At 40.6% G+C, this 12,274-nt stretch overlaps 1 protein-coding gene across 3 annotated transcripts in view; it reads left to right on the forward strand.

The window, feature by feature from the left end:
* Window positions 1-12,274, forward strand: part of LOC140735695 (sodium/myo-inositol cotransporter 2-like) — a 138,662-nt gene that overhangs the window by 57,343 nt on the left and 69,045 nt on the right. For all 3 annotated transcript variants that reach the window (XM_073061069.1, XM_073061070.1, XM_073061071.1), the window contains exons 6-7: window positions 7,836-7,940; window positions 10,526-10,631. In XM_073061069.1, the coding sequence (XP_072917170.1) occupies window positions 7,836-7,940; window positions 10,526-10,631 (211 nt within the window). The remainder of the gene's footprint in view (window positions 1-7,835; window positions 7,941-10,525; window positions 10,632-12,274) is intronic.

The following is a 12,274-nucleotide window of genomic DNA, read 5'->3' on the forward strand; positions in this document are numbered from 1 at the left end:
AAATCTGTGGTTCAAGGATTGGTGTGGGAGAAGTGGGTTTGAGTTCGTGGGAAGTTGGCACCAATATTGGGGAAGGAGGGAGCAGAACCAATGGGACAGGCTCCACCTGAACTGTGATGGGACCTGGCTCCTGACGAATTGCGTAATAAATCTGTGGACAGGGCTTTAAACTAAATAGTAGGGGTGGATTCAATAAATTGGAGAAGTATGGATAAAGTAAAAAATGTGGGATAAACAAAATAAAAGTTAAAAAAGAGAAAATTAAAGGTGGGGTAAAGAAAAGTAAAGTGCAAAAGAGACAGAGATTACTAGATTTTAAAAGCACAATGACTGTAAGGGCACTTTATTTGAATGTCCGTAGAATTCTTAACAAGGTCAGTGAAATTGTGACACAAAGGGGTATGATGTAGTGGCATGACAGAAATGTGGTTGAAGATTGGAGAGGACTGGGAATTAAATATCCAAAGATATCAGGTAATACGGAAGCTTAGGCAGGAAGGTAAGGGAGGTGGAGTAGTGTTCTTAATTAAGGATGAGATCAGGGCCATAGTGAGAGGCAATATAAGATCTAAGGAACCAAATTTTGAACCCATCTGGGTAGAGATTAGGAAAGGGAAACTATCACTGGTGGGAGTTGTCTATAGGCCACTGAATAGTAACATTACAGTTGCATGGGCAATAAACAGAAATACCTGTGGCATGTATGAATGGAACAGCAGTTATCGTGGAGGACTTTAACTTTCACATTGGGTGAATTAAGTTGGTCGAGGCAGTCTTGAGGAGGACTTCATAGAATGCATCCATGATGGCTTTCTTGAACATCATATTACTGAAACTACAAGGGAACATGTTATCTCATATCTGGTCCTGTGCAATGAGACAGATATAATTAACATTCTTGTACCTGAGGATCCTCTTGGAAGAGTATGATCGAGTTTCTCATACAAATGGAGGGTGCAATAGTTTGATCTAAAGCCAGGGTATTATGCTTAAACAATGGAAACTACAATGGGATGAGGGAGGATTTGGCTAATGTAGACCGGGAACACAGAATATATGGAGGGATGGTTGAGGAACAGTGGAAGATTTTCAAAGGGATTTTTCACAGTGCTCAACAAAAGTATATTCCTGTTAAAAGCAAGGACAGTAAGGGTGGGAGAGCCAGCCATTGATAACTAAGGAAATAAAAGTCATCAAACTAAAAGCTTGTGCATACAAAGTCACCAAGAGTAGTGGGAAACAGGAAGATATGGAAAACTTTAAAAAGCAACAAAGTACCACTAAGTGAGCAATGTAAAAAAGGAAGGTAGATTATGAAAATAATCTATCACAAAATATAAAAATGATCGTAAAATATTTTATAGTTATATAAAGTGGAAAAGGCTGGCTAAAGTGAACTGTAGGTCCCTTGGAGTACGCAAAGGTGGAATTGATATTGGGTAAGGAGGAAATGGCAGGGCTTTGAATGACTATTTTGTGTTGATCTTCACAGTGGAGGACACATCTAACATACCAAAGAGAGATGTTATGGATGCGATGGGAGGTGAGGACCTCAATACAACAGCTATCACTAAAGAGGTAGTGTTGAGCAAACTTGTGGGCCTAAAGTTAGACAAGTCCCCTCATTCTGATGGAATGCATCCCAGAGTACTGAAAGAAATGGCAGAGGTTACAGTAGAGGCTTTGGTGATAATTTGCCAAAATTCTCTAGATACTGGGCAGGTCCCGGTGGATTGGAAGAAGGCGAATGTCATGCCACTGTTCAAAAATGGATGTAGGCAAAAGGCAGATAACTAAAGGCAGATGTCAGTTAGTTTAACATCTGTAGTTGAGAAAATGCTTGAAGCTATCATTAAAGAAGAAATAGTGAAGCATCTGGAAAGAAATGGACCATCATCCAGACACAGCATGGATTCAGCAAAGGCAGGTTCTGATGACAAACTTACTGGAGCTCTTTGAGGGTACAACGAGGGCAGTGGATAGAGGGGAACAGATGGATGGTATTTACTTGGATTTCCAGAAGGTGTTCAGTAAGGTGTCACATAAGACTTATTCATAAATAAGGATGCATAAAGTGGAGGGTGATGTATTAGCATGGATAGAGGATTGGTTAACCAATAGAAATCAGATAATTGGGATACATGGATGGCAATCAATGGTGAGTGGTGTGCCGCAGGGGTCAGTGCTGGGCCCACGACTGTTCACAACATATTTTGAAGAATTGGAAGAGGAGACCAAGTGTAATGTATCTAAGTTTGCTGATGACACTAAATTGAGTGGAAAAGCAAATTGTGCTGTAGATACGGAGAGTCTGCAGAGGGATATAGATAGGTTAAGTGAATGGGCAAGGATATGGCTGATGGAGTACAATATTGGTAAATGTGAAGTCATCCACTTTGGAAGGAAAAATGGAAGATCAGGTTATTCAAATGGTAAAAGATTGCAGCATGCTGCTGTGAAGAGGGACTTGGGAGTGCTTGTGTATGAATCACAAAAGGTTGGTTTGCATGTGCAGCAGGCTATCAAGAAGGCAAATGGACTGTTGGCCTTCATTGCTAGAGGGATTGAATTTAAGAGCAGGGAGGTTATGCTGCAACTGTACAGGTTACTGGTGAGGCCAGACCTGGAGTACTGCATGTAGTTCTGGTCTCCTTACTTGAGGAAGGATATACTGGCTTTGGAGATGGTGCAAAAGAGGTTCACCAGGTTGATTCTAGAGATGAGAGGATTAGACTGAGTCACCTGGGACCTGTACTTGCTGGAATTCAGAAGAATGAGAGGAGCTCTTCTCAAAACATATAAAATTATGAAAGGGATAGATAAGATAGAGGCAGGAAAGTTGTTTTTATTGGTAGGTGAGACGAAGACTAGGGGACATAGCCTCAAGATTCGGGGGAGTAAATTTAGAATGGAGATGAGGAGGAACAGCTTTTCCCAGAGAGTGGTGAATCTGTGGAATCCTCTGCCCAAGTGACTGCTACCTCAGTAAATATATTTAAGATAAGGTTGGATAGATTTTTGCATAGGGAATTAAGGGTTATGGGGAAAAGGCAGGTAAGTAGCGATGAGTCCATGGCCAGATCAGCCATGATCTTATTGAATGGTGGAGCAGGCTTGATGAGTCAGATGGCCTACTCCTGTTCCTTGTGCATTTTGGGTTGGCAATTGCTTCAGCATTTCAAGCCTTCACCACTTATGTGCCCTGGGAGATACTACACAACTTTGTCTACCTAGATGATATACTCATTTTCTCCCAGTCCACTCAAAAACATGTCCATGCATCTGACAGTTTCTACAATGGCTTCTCAAGAATCAGCCATTTGTCAAGCTCAAGAAGAGAGAATTCCATGTTTCCAGTCTTCTTCCTTGGATTTGTTATATCTAATAGCAAGCTACAAATGGATCCCGATAGACCCATGGTGTGTGGAATAAGCCGCAACCCACTTCAGTGAAACAACTCCAGCAATTCCTAGGTTTTGCCAATTTTTACAAGTGGTTCATCTGTAATTTCAGTTCAGAAATCTACTGGGCCCTTCTACTGGACCCTGAAGGCCGAGGCAGCTTTTTGCAGACTTAAAACAAAGGTTTACATCCGCTTCTACCCCAGTTTCACTTGACCTGGACTTCCCTTTTGTGGTTGAGGTCAATGCATCAGACATGGAAGTAAGGGCCAACTTGTCCCAATAATCTACCTTTCTCCACAAACTGCATTTCTGTGCCTTCTACTCAAGATGCCTTTTTCCTGTGGAACCAAACTATGACATTGGCAATCTGGAATTGTTAGCTGTTAAACTAGCATGAGAGAATTGGAGGCATTGGTTCATGGCATGAGCTGACCACAAGAACCTAGCCTACATCCAGGATGTAAAGTGGCTGAATTCCAGAAGTGTGTCCCTATTCTTTAATAGATTCAACTTCCTTATTAATTATTACCCAGGACAAAAGAAATCAAAAATCAAACTGTTGACTGTTTGAAGCACCGGAAGGGGAAGAGAACACTTCAACTATAATTCCTAGCTGTATAGTGGAGCCCATCTGCTGGAACATAGATTGATAGTGCGCTGAGCCCAAGAGCAACATGGGGCAGACTTGGTAATAGTCTTCTTGGATGCATCTTTGTTCCTAAGTCTGGTTGTTTAGATGTGCTTAACTAGGGACATGCTTTGAACCTGACAGGCCGTCCAAGTCAGTTGCCATCAAGGAGAAGGTACAGGAGCTTCAGGACTCACACCACCAGGTTCAGGAACAGTTATTACACCTCAACCATTAGGCTCTTGAACCAAGGGGGATAACTTCATTCTCCATATCACTGTCCATAGTCCCACAACCTATGGACTCACTTTCAAGACCCTTCATCTCATGTACATGATATTTATTGCCTATTTATTTATTATTTGTTTTTTTCTTTATTTTTGTATTGCATAGTTTGTTGTATTTTGCACATTGGTTATTTGTCCATTCTGTTGGGTGCAGTCTTCCATTGTTTCTATTGTGTTTCTAGTATTTATTGTGAATGCCCACAAGAAAATGACTCTCAGGGTTGTAGATTGTCATATATATGTGCTTTGATAATAAATCTACTTTGACCTTTGAACTTTGGAAGATGGAATTGAAACAGCTGGATGTCCATTGGTCAATATGTATTTGTTTGGCTGAATGACTTGTTTCTGCACTCTGTCATTATGACTGTGGCACAAAACCAGAATATCCTGTGCCTTGTGGCTAGCTTCAGTGTTCCTAAAGCATAATGAGGTGTTACATTATTTAACAAGGTATTTTTGTATAAATGACAAGAGAAGACAATACATTGAAAAGCTTTCTTAATTACCAACAGTAATTTTCCTGAATTGTGAACTAATTACAAATGCAGCCATTACTGGCTGGTATCCTTAGGGCTGGGGTCTTTCAGTCAGTCAGTTTCTCCAGTTAAGCAACAAAATCATTACCTTCAGCCCCCATCATGAAGCTTGCATGACTCCACTCCCTGACAGTATATCTAAGGCTTGTTTATATCCTTAGCTGTCACATATTCACGTCTTCACCCTCAATGCCTTCTCATGTATTTCATGTACTCCCTTCATTTTAGACGAAAGGGGACACGTGTCCTCTGGGAGACTGTCCAGGGTGGAGGGAAAACTGTGAGTGAAGCAGGCTGTCTGTCATTTCTCCACATTGGCTCTTCGGCCATGAGGTTGCTGAGGTGGGCGTGCTGCATGGTGGACTGGTTAGGTTCACTTCAACTCTTGAAAATCAAATAAGAGACAATGTATAGTATTGTGTAGTGCTTATCCAACTCAATTTTACCCAGAGTAGATCAGATTGATAATCACTTTTGCCTTTTTCATTGGAACTGAGAAGAGGGAAAACAAATTGTTTCAAGTGAAGGTGGGGAAAGATGTATAGGACAAAGAGAATCACTCTGACTGTCTGAGACCAGGTGATGGCTACAAAATGCAGAGCTGCACAGCATGTCCATTTCTCAGACTATGCAGGTGGATAGGAGGCTACAGATTGGATTGAATTGAATTGACTTTATTTCTTACATCCTTCACATGCATGAGGATTAAAAATCTTTACGTCTCCATCTAAATGTGTAATGTACAATCATAGTAATTTATAATAATTTATAATAAATAGAACAGTCAATATAATGTAGAGTACACTCAGGTCAGTGTGAGTTCATCAGCCTGATGGTTCTCCAGTTAAGCAACAAAATCATTATCTTCAGTCCCCATCATGAAGCTTGCATGACTCCATTAGTCAAAGTGTATCGTGTGACTGCTGGTACTGTGTTTTGCACCTTGGTCCCAGAGTAACACTGTCTTGTTTGGCTGTTTTCATGGGTATTCATGTATGGTTGAATGACAATTAAACTTGAATTGAATTGAAAACATGAAGAGCATAGAGGGAACTTGATGCTGTTGTGCATGAATCACAAAAATGTAGCAGACAGTTGCAAAAGTAATTAAGAAGGCAAGTAACAAATTGGCCTCTACTGTGAGAAGGTTGAAGTTCTGTTACAATTTTACAGGGTGCTGGTGAGGACCTTTGTTACGTTCCCAGTAACCGGGTGACTTACCAGCAAAGATAGAGAGGTCCGCTGAAGTCTGATGATACTATTTTCAAACGTTTTTATTTATAAAGGGGCACAAACGTATGGTTAATACAAACATTCAGATCATATACATCGTCAAAACTCCATCTAAAGCACAGGTATAGTAATAATCAATCAGAAATAAGCTCTATCGTTGTCTAAGGGAATACTGAGTCCAATGGAATATAAAAGTCACTCATAAATTTTCAGGCTTTCCGTTTGGGAACCGCTGGCATTTCACGTGTTGGAGAGAGAGTGAGTGGTGAGAAAGAAGGAACACTTGCCCGTCGTCTTTACGAAGAAAATCCCGGTTGTTAGTTAAAACGGTTTTCCTTTGGTTTCAGCCACAGACTCCCGATCCGGAATCTAACGCACGTGGCTTCCTTCAAAATGGCTTCCCGCTCCGACGGGAAGCGCTATCGTGTCTTCTTCGTGTGTCTCCTTGGTGCATCTGAGGCCCCGCCTCGGCAGCCCACCTTTTATCTGGACTGGCAGGGTTGTAGATGTCAATCAGGGTGGGGGTGAGATAATCTTTCCCCCATCACCCAGCCCACGTTGCCCTGAGGGTTTGCACGTAGTCCAGTCCCTTATTCCACAAAGGTGTCTCCCAAGACAATGGCTATGTCCATGGCTTTTGTCTGGCTGAGAGGCCAGCCCACATTCCAAACCGTAAGGCTTCTCTCTCTCTCTTGCGATTCTCACAAAGGAGGGGGCTGGGGTCATGACACCTTTAAGACCCCTAACAGTGTGGATGAGCAGAGGGTTTTTGGAGTCCATGTTGTTAACTCCCTGAAAGTGGCAGCACAGGTTAATACGGTGGTTAAGAAGGTATATGTCATGCTTGCCTTTATTAGTCAAGAAACTGAGTTCAAGATTTAGGAAGTTGTGCTGCAGCTTTATACAACTCTAGTTTCGTCACATCTAGAGTAGTTTGGTTGCCCCATTATAGGAAAGATGTTGAAGCTTTGGAGAGATTGCAGAAGAGGTTTACCAGGATGTTTCCTGGCACATCCTATAATGAGAGGTTGTACAAAATTTGATATTTTTCTCTGGAGTGTTGGAGGCTGAGGGGAGATATGATGGAGGTTTATAAAATTATGAGAGGCATAGATAGAGTAGATAGTATCTTTTCCCAGGGTTGAAATATCTAACACCAGAGGGCATACATTTAAGGTGATGGGGGGTATAATTTCATAAGAGATGTGAGGGGCAAATACAGAGAGTGGTAAATACTTGGAATACACTGCCTGGGGTGGTGGCAGAAACATTCGAGACTTCTAACAGACATTTAGATAGGCATATCAGTGGTGGTGGAATCTCAGTGCAGGTGGCAGAGGTTGCAAAGGATAATCTATTAAATGTGGAGGCTGTTGGGTTGGAAAGTGAGGACCAAGGAACTTTATCCCATTCTTGCCCAGAGGAGAGGGAAGTGTAAGATATAAATGAGTTGTGGTCAGGGTATTTGTCAACTGAGGTAGAAGGGAAGTTTCAGTTCAAGTAGAAGGAGAATATTTCAGAGGGACCTGTGTGACAAGTTTTGTCACTGGAGCAGATACAATGGAGATGGATGGAGTGTGAGAATGTAATGGAGTAATATCAGAGCAGGATATTTCGGTCATTTTCTGCTTTAATTTCTCGGTGATGTGATCAAGATTGCTTGCTCTCCTGAATGAAGGGCGATGCAATGTGTTTTTCTTTAAACATCTGACTGATGTCATCCTGTATTATTCTTTCCTTGCAGGTCACTACCATGCCTGAATATTTACTGAAACGATTTGGAGGTCAAAGAATTCACTTCTTAATTGCTATCCTTTCTTTATTTGCCTATATATTCACAAAGATCTCGGTAGGTTTCTGTGATTCATTTAATTGAAATATTTGCTGGCTGTGCTTAAAATAATTTCCATTGAAATATGAATTAAACAACTGAGAAAATGCAGGTGTCCAGTGCACAGCAAAATATAATAACTTGACAAACTGGATGCCTATTGTATTGTTCCAAATCTTAACACTATGGCTTTCATAATTTCAACACACTTGCTCAGCATCCAATACCAATATATTGACTCCTTCTTCACAACTACCCCAGTACACTGATGATAGAACTAGTCAATGTCTAATGCAGGAAGTATGTTGGATAATCAGCAGTCAGTTTTGATGGAATTCATCTTCGGTTTTAAAAAAGTGCCCAGTGAGATAATTGTGTTATTAATTTTCCAAAGGTTTCTACATTCAGAGAAGGTTCCATGAGATTGCAAAACAGCAAGTGTCTCTACTTCTTTACAAAAGGAGTTGTTAATGCATATTATCTGAATGGTCAGATAATCTCAATAGTCAGGGATTTCAATACTCTGAGAAACTGAGGAATCTAGGTGTCTGATCTATGATTCACAAAAGGCTGGTATGCAGGTGAGCAAGAAGGTCTTTGTGTATTGTTCTTGAAACTGAATACCAAAGTAGGGAGGTTATAGTTTAGAACTTTGGTAAGGTGACATCTAGAATACTGAGAAGAAAATTCAGTATTTAAGGAAGGATGCATTGGAAGAAAATCATGGTTTATGACAATGGTCAGGTTGTCTTATGGGGAAAGGTTTGACAGGCTGGACTTGTATTAATTGGTGTTGAGAGCCAGGAGGAAGTTAATGAAACATGAAAGATCCTAAGAGATCTTGAGTGGTTAGAGGAATTTCCTCTTATGGAAGAATCTAAAACTTTTTAAAGTGGTTTTGTGCACTTAAGAAAAAAGGAAAGAGTTGACTGTTTTTACAGGGAGGATAATATTTCTTTGAACTCTCTTCCTAAAAGTAAATTAGAAGCCTGATAAGCAAGGTGGATGAGACATTATCAGGATAGATGAAAAAGCAAAGCTGTGATTGCTGTCATTTGACTAATGACCTTACTGAATGCTGGAATAGGCTTGTGGTACCAAAAGACCTATTTCTTCTCCCAATTTGTCCTTCTCAATTCCCTGTTTCATTGAACTCAATAGATGGAGGCATAAAGCAAAATTGCAAGTCATCTGCTGTCCTGTTCCAACATCTAAAGCAAATAACTCCACTTTGTTTCCACCCTACATGACAATGCTAAAGTATCACATTATTCATAACATTGCACCCCAAAGACACTCCTTAAAGAGCCATGGTCATTTTGAGCAAATTGGAAGAAACCTCACTTATATTGGAAATGTAGCTAAGATGTCTTGCATTGTTTTAACAGTTGTCTGTCTCAAGTTCCATTTCACTATAGCCCCAGGACTTTATAACCATATAACAATTACAGCACGGAAACAGGCCATCCCAGCCCTTCTAGTCCATGCCGAACGCCTAATCCCACCTACCTGCACTCAGCCCATAACCCTCCATTCCTTTCCTGTCCATATACCTATCCAATTTTACTTTAAATGACAATACCAAACCTGCCTCTACCACTTCTACTGGAAGCTTGTTCCACACAGCTACCACTCTCTGAGTAAAGAAGTTCCCCCTCGTGTTACCCCTAAACTTTTGCCCCCTAACTCTCAACTCATGTCCTCTTGTTTGAATCTCCCCGACTCTCAATGGAAAAAGCCTATCCATGTCAACTCTATCTATCCCCCTCATAATTTTAAATACCTCTATCAAGTCCCCCCTCAACCTTCTATGCTCCAAAGACTTGTTCAACCTTTCTCTGTAACTTAGGTGCTGAAACCCAGGTAACATTCTAGTAAGTCTTCTCTGTACTCTCTCTATTTTGTTGACATCTTTCCTATAATTCGGTGACCAGAACTGTACACAATACTCCAAACTTGGCCTTACCAATGCCTTGCACAATTTTAACATTACATCCCAACTCCTATACTCAATGCTCTGATTTGAGGAGCAAGTTTTGTACACAGAGTAGCAGATGCCTGGGGTGGCAGTAGAGGCAGATATGTACATTAGGCACTTTTAAGAGACATTTATATTGGTACATGATGTGAGGAAAATGGGAGGATATGGATATTGATGAGGCAGAAAAGATTAGTTTATTTGACTATTTGATTTTAGCACAACATTGAGACTAAAGGACCTGTTCATGTGCTGTACTGGACAAAGATGTTCAATGCTGACCCCTTTGCCAATAGAGTGCCTGCAGCAAATGTCTACATTTTGAAACTTTAAGGAGCCTAGAAAATAAGGATAACTGTGTTCAGCTGTGATCACGTGCAATGTGCATGCAATATTTCTGCAATGCAATAGTCAGTAAATTTTTATGTTTAATAGTTCAAAAATGGGTGTAGCATGTTCCCATTTGTTGATTATATTGATTGAACGTGTTCCTAAGAATATTCATTCTTAGGTTAATTACATGGCTCTCTGTAACAGCCATTGGAATGAGTGAACTACTTTTTGGCCCAGTTGTGGTTATTTATTATTGTTGCCATCCTCCATTTGATGCATGTGTTTTCCCCAGGTTGATATCTATGCCGGCGCTCTCTTTATTCACCTTGCTTTGCACTGGGACTTGTACCTTGCTGTGATTAGTCTACTCATCATAACCGCAGTCTACACTGTTGGAGGTAGGTCTCATCATTTGGACTGGCATCAAATTGGATCATATGGGTATATTCAATCGAAGCTGATGGATTTCTGATTGGTCAGGGCATCAAGAGGTATGGTGAGAGGGCTGGTGTATGGGGTTGAATGGGATATGGGATCTGCAATCAGCCATTATGAAGTAGCAGAGCAGACTTGATGGGCTGAATGGCCTAATTCTGCTCCAGTATTGTATGGTTGAATTGATTATCATTAGAAATAGGCTCATATTTATATTAATAATTAATAGTCTCAAATTCATACAGCATGGAAGGGAATTCTTTGCTGAGTCCACACTGACCGTCAAGTACACTAATCCGACATGAACCCATTTTTTCTCACAAAAATTCCCATCAATGACCCCCCCCCGTATGAAAGTTAACCATTTAACCTACAGATCTAAACATATTTAGAGTGAGGAAGGAAACCAGAGCACTTGGAGGAAACTACACAGGCACAGGGAGAACATGCAAGTGTGACAGGGACAGCAACAAGACTGAACTGTGTTCACTGGAGCTGTGAGCCAGAAACACTGATGCCATTCTGAAGCTAACATAAGACACAAACACCTAGATGTATGTCTTTCCATATTGCACTAGAATCTCTCATTTATCAAACTCCTGACTCCTGCGTAATCATTATTCTCTGCTTCAACAACAATTATTCAATTACGTTCACCTTAAAGGCCAGCCAAGTCATGCAAACAATGACTCAACAAAAAGGTAAAATAGACACAGGAAATCTGAGATGTAGAAGAATAACAGGGTTTACATTTAAGGCTATCAAACTTTTATCAGAACTGAGTACTTCCATCATTTTGAGTTTCTATTCATAAACTTAGCTGTCAATAATTAACATCTAATTAGCTAACTAAAGAGAGAGAGAGGGAAGTGCGAGGAAACCCACGCTTCACCTGTATTTTGAAATTCACTTCTGTTACCAGGGATTTCTTTTGCAAAAGAGATATATTAAACACTAAAGCCATAGTGAGCTTCAGGAGACACTGCAGCAAGTGTAATAGTAAACAAAGGAAAGGTATTTGTTTGCCCCATCCAGTCTGTTCTGCCATTTGAACATCCCTTCCAACCGCATTCTCCTGACTCCTCCCTGTAATCTTTGATGCCCTTACAAATGGAGAACTTATCAATCTCCTCTTTAATTACACCTTATAACCTCGCCTATACTGCTTTCTTGAGCAATGAATTCCACAGCAACACACATAAAATACTAGAGGAACTCAGCAGGCCCGGGCAGCATCTAGGCAAATGAATAAACAGTCGACGTGTAGAGTAATAACATTAAGTTGCGATTTCGCTTTGAGAGGCTGGTCTGATGTGATGATGTTGTTACCTAAGGATTTTTAGTGTGCTTTTGTGTTTAGGTTTCAGAGTTCAAAAAATGTGTTATGGGTTTCGTTAAGCATGAAATACCTCACTTCATTTTATTTGGGAAATCCTGAATTGGTGACCCTGATGCTCTAAGACAATTCCAGAGGTATGGATCGCTTTGAAACTGTCAGAGTTTTTGCTTGGTTTGTACAAGCTGAGGCCCAGTCGCTCAGCAAGAAATCACCACTGGCAACACCAAATTCTTCTGTGTGATAGCATCACTCAGTAACTACATGGCT

Source organism: Hemitrygon akajei, chromosome 11, assembly GCF_048418815.1.
Source record: "Hemitrygon akajei chromosome 11, sHemAka1.3, whole genome shotgun sequence".
NCBI classification, from domain to species: domain Eukaryota; kingdom Metazoa; phylum Chordata; class Chondrichthyes; order Myliobatiformes; family Dasyatidae; genus Hemitrygon; species Hemitrygon akajei.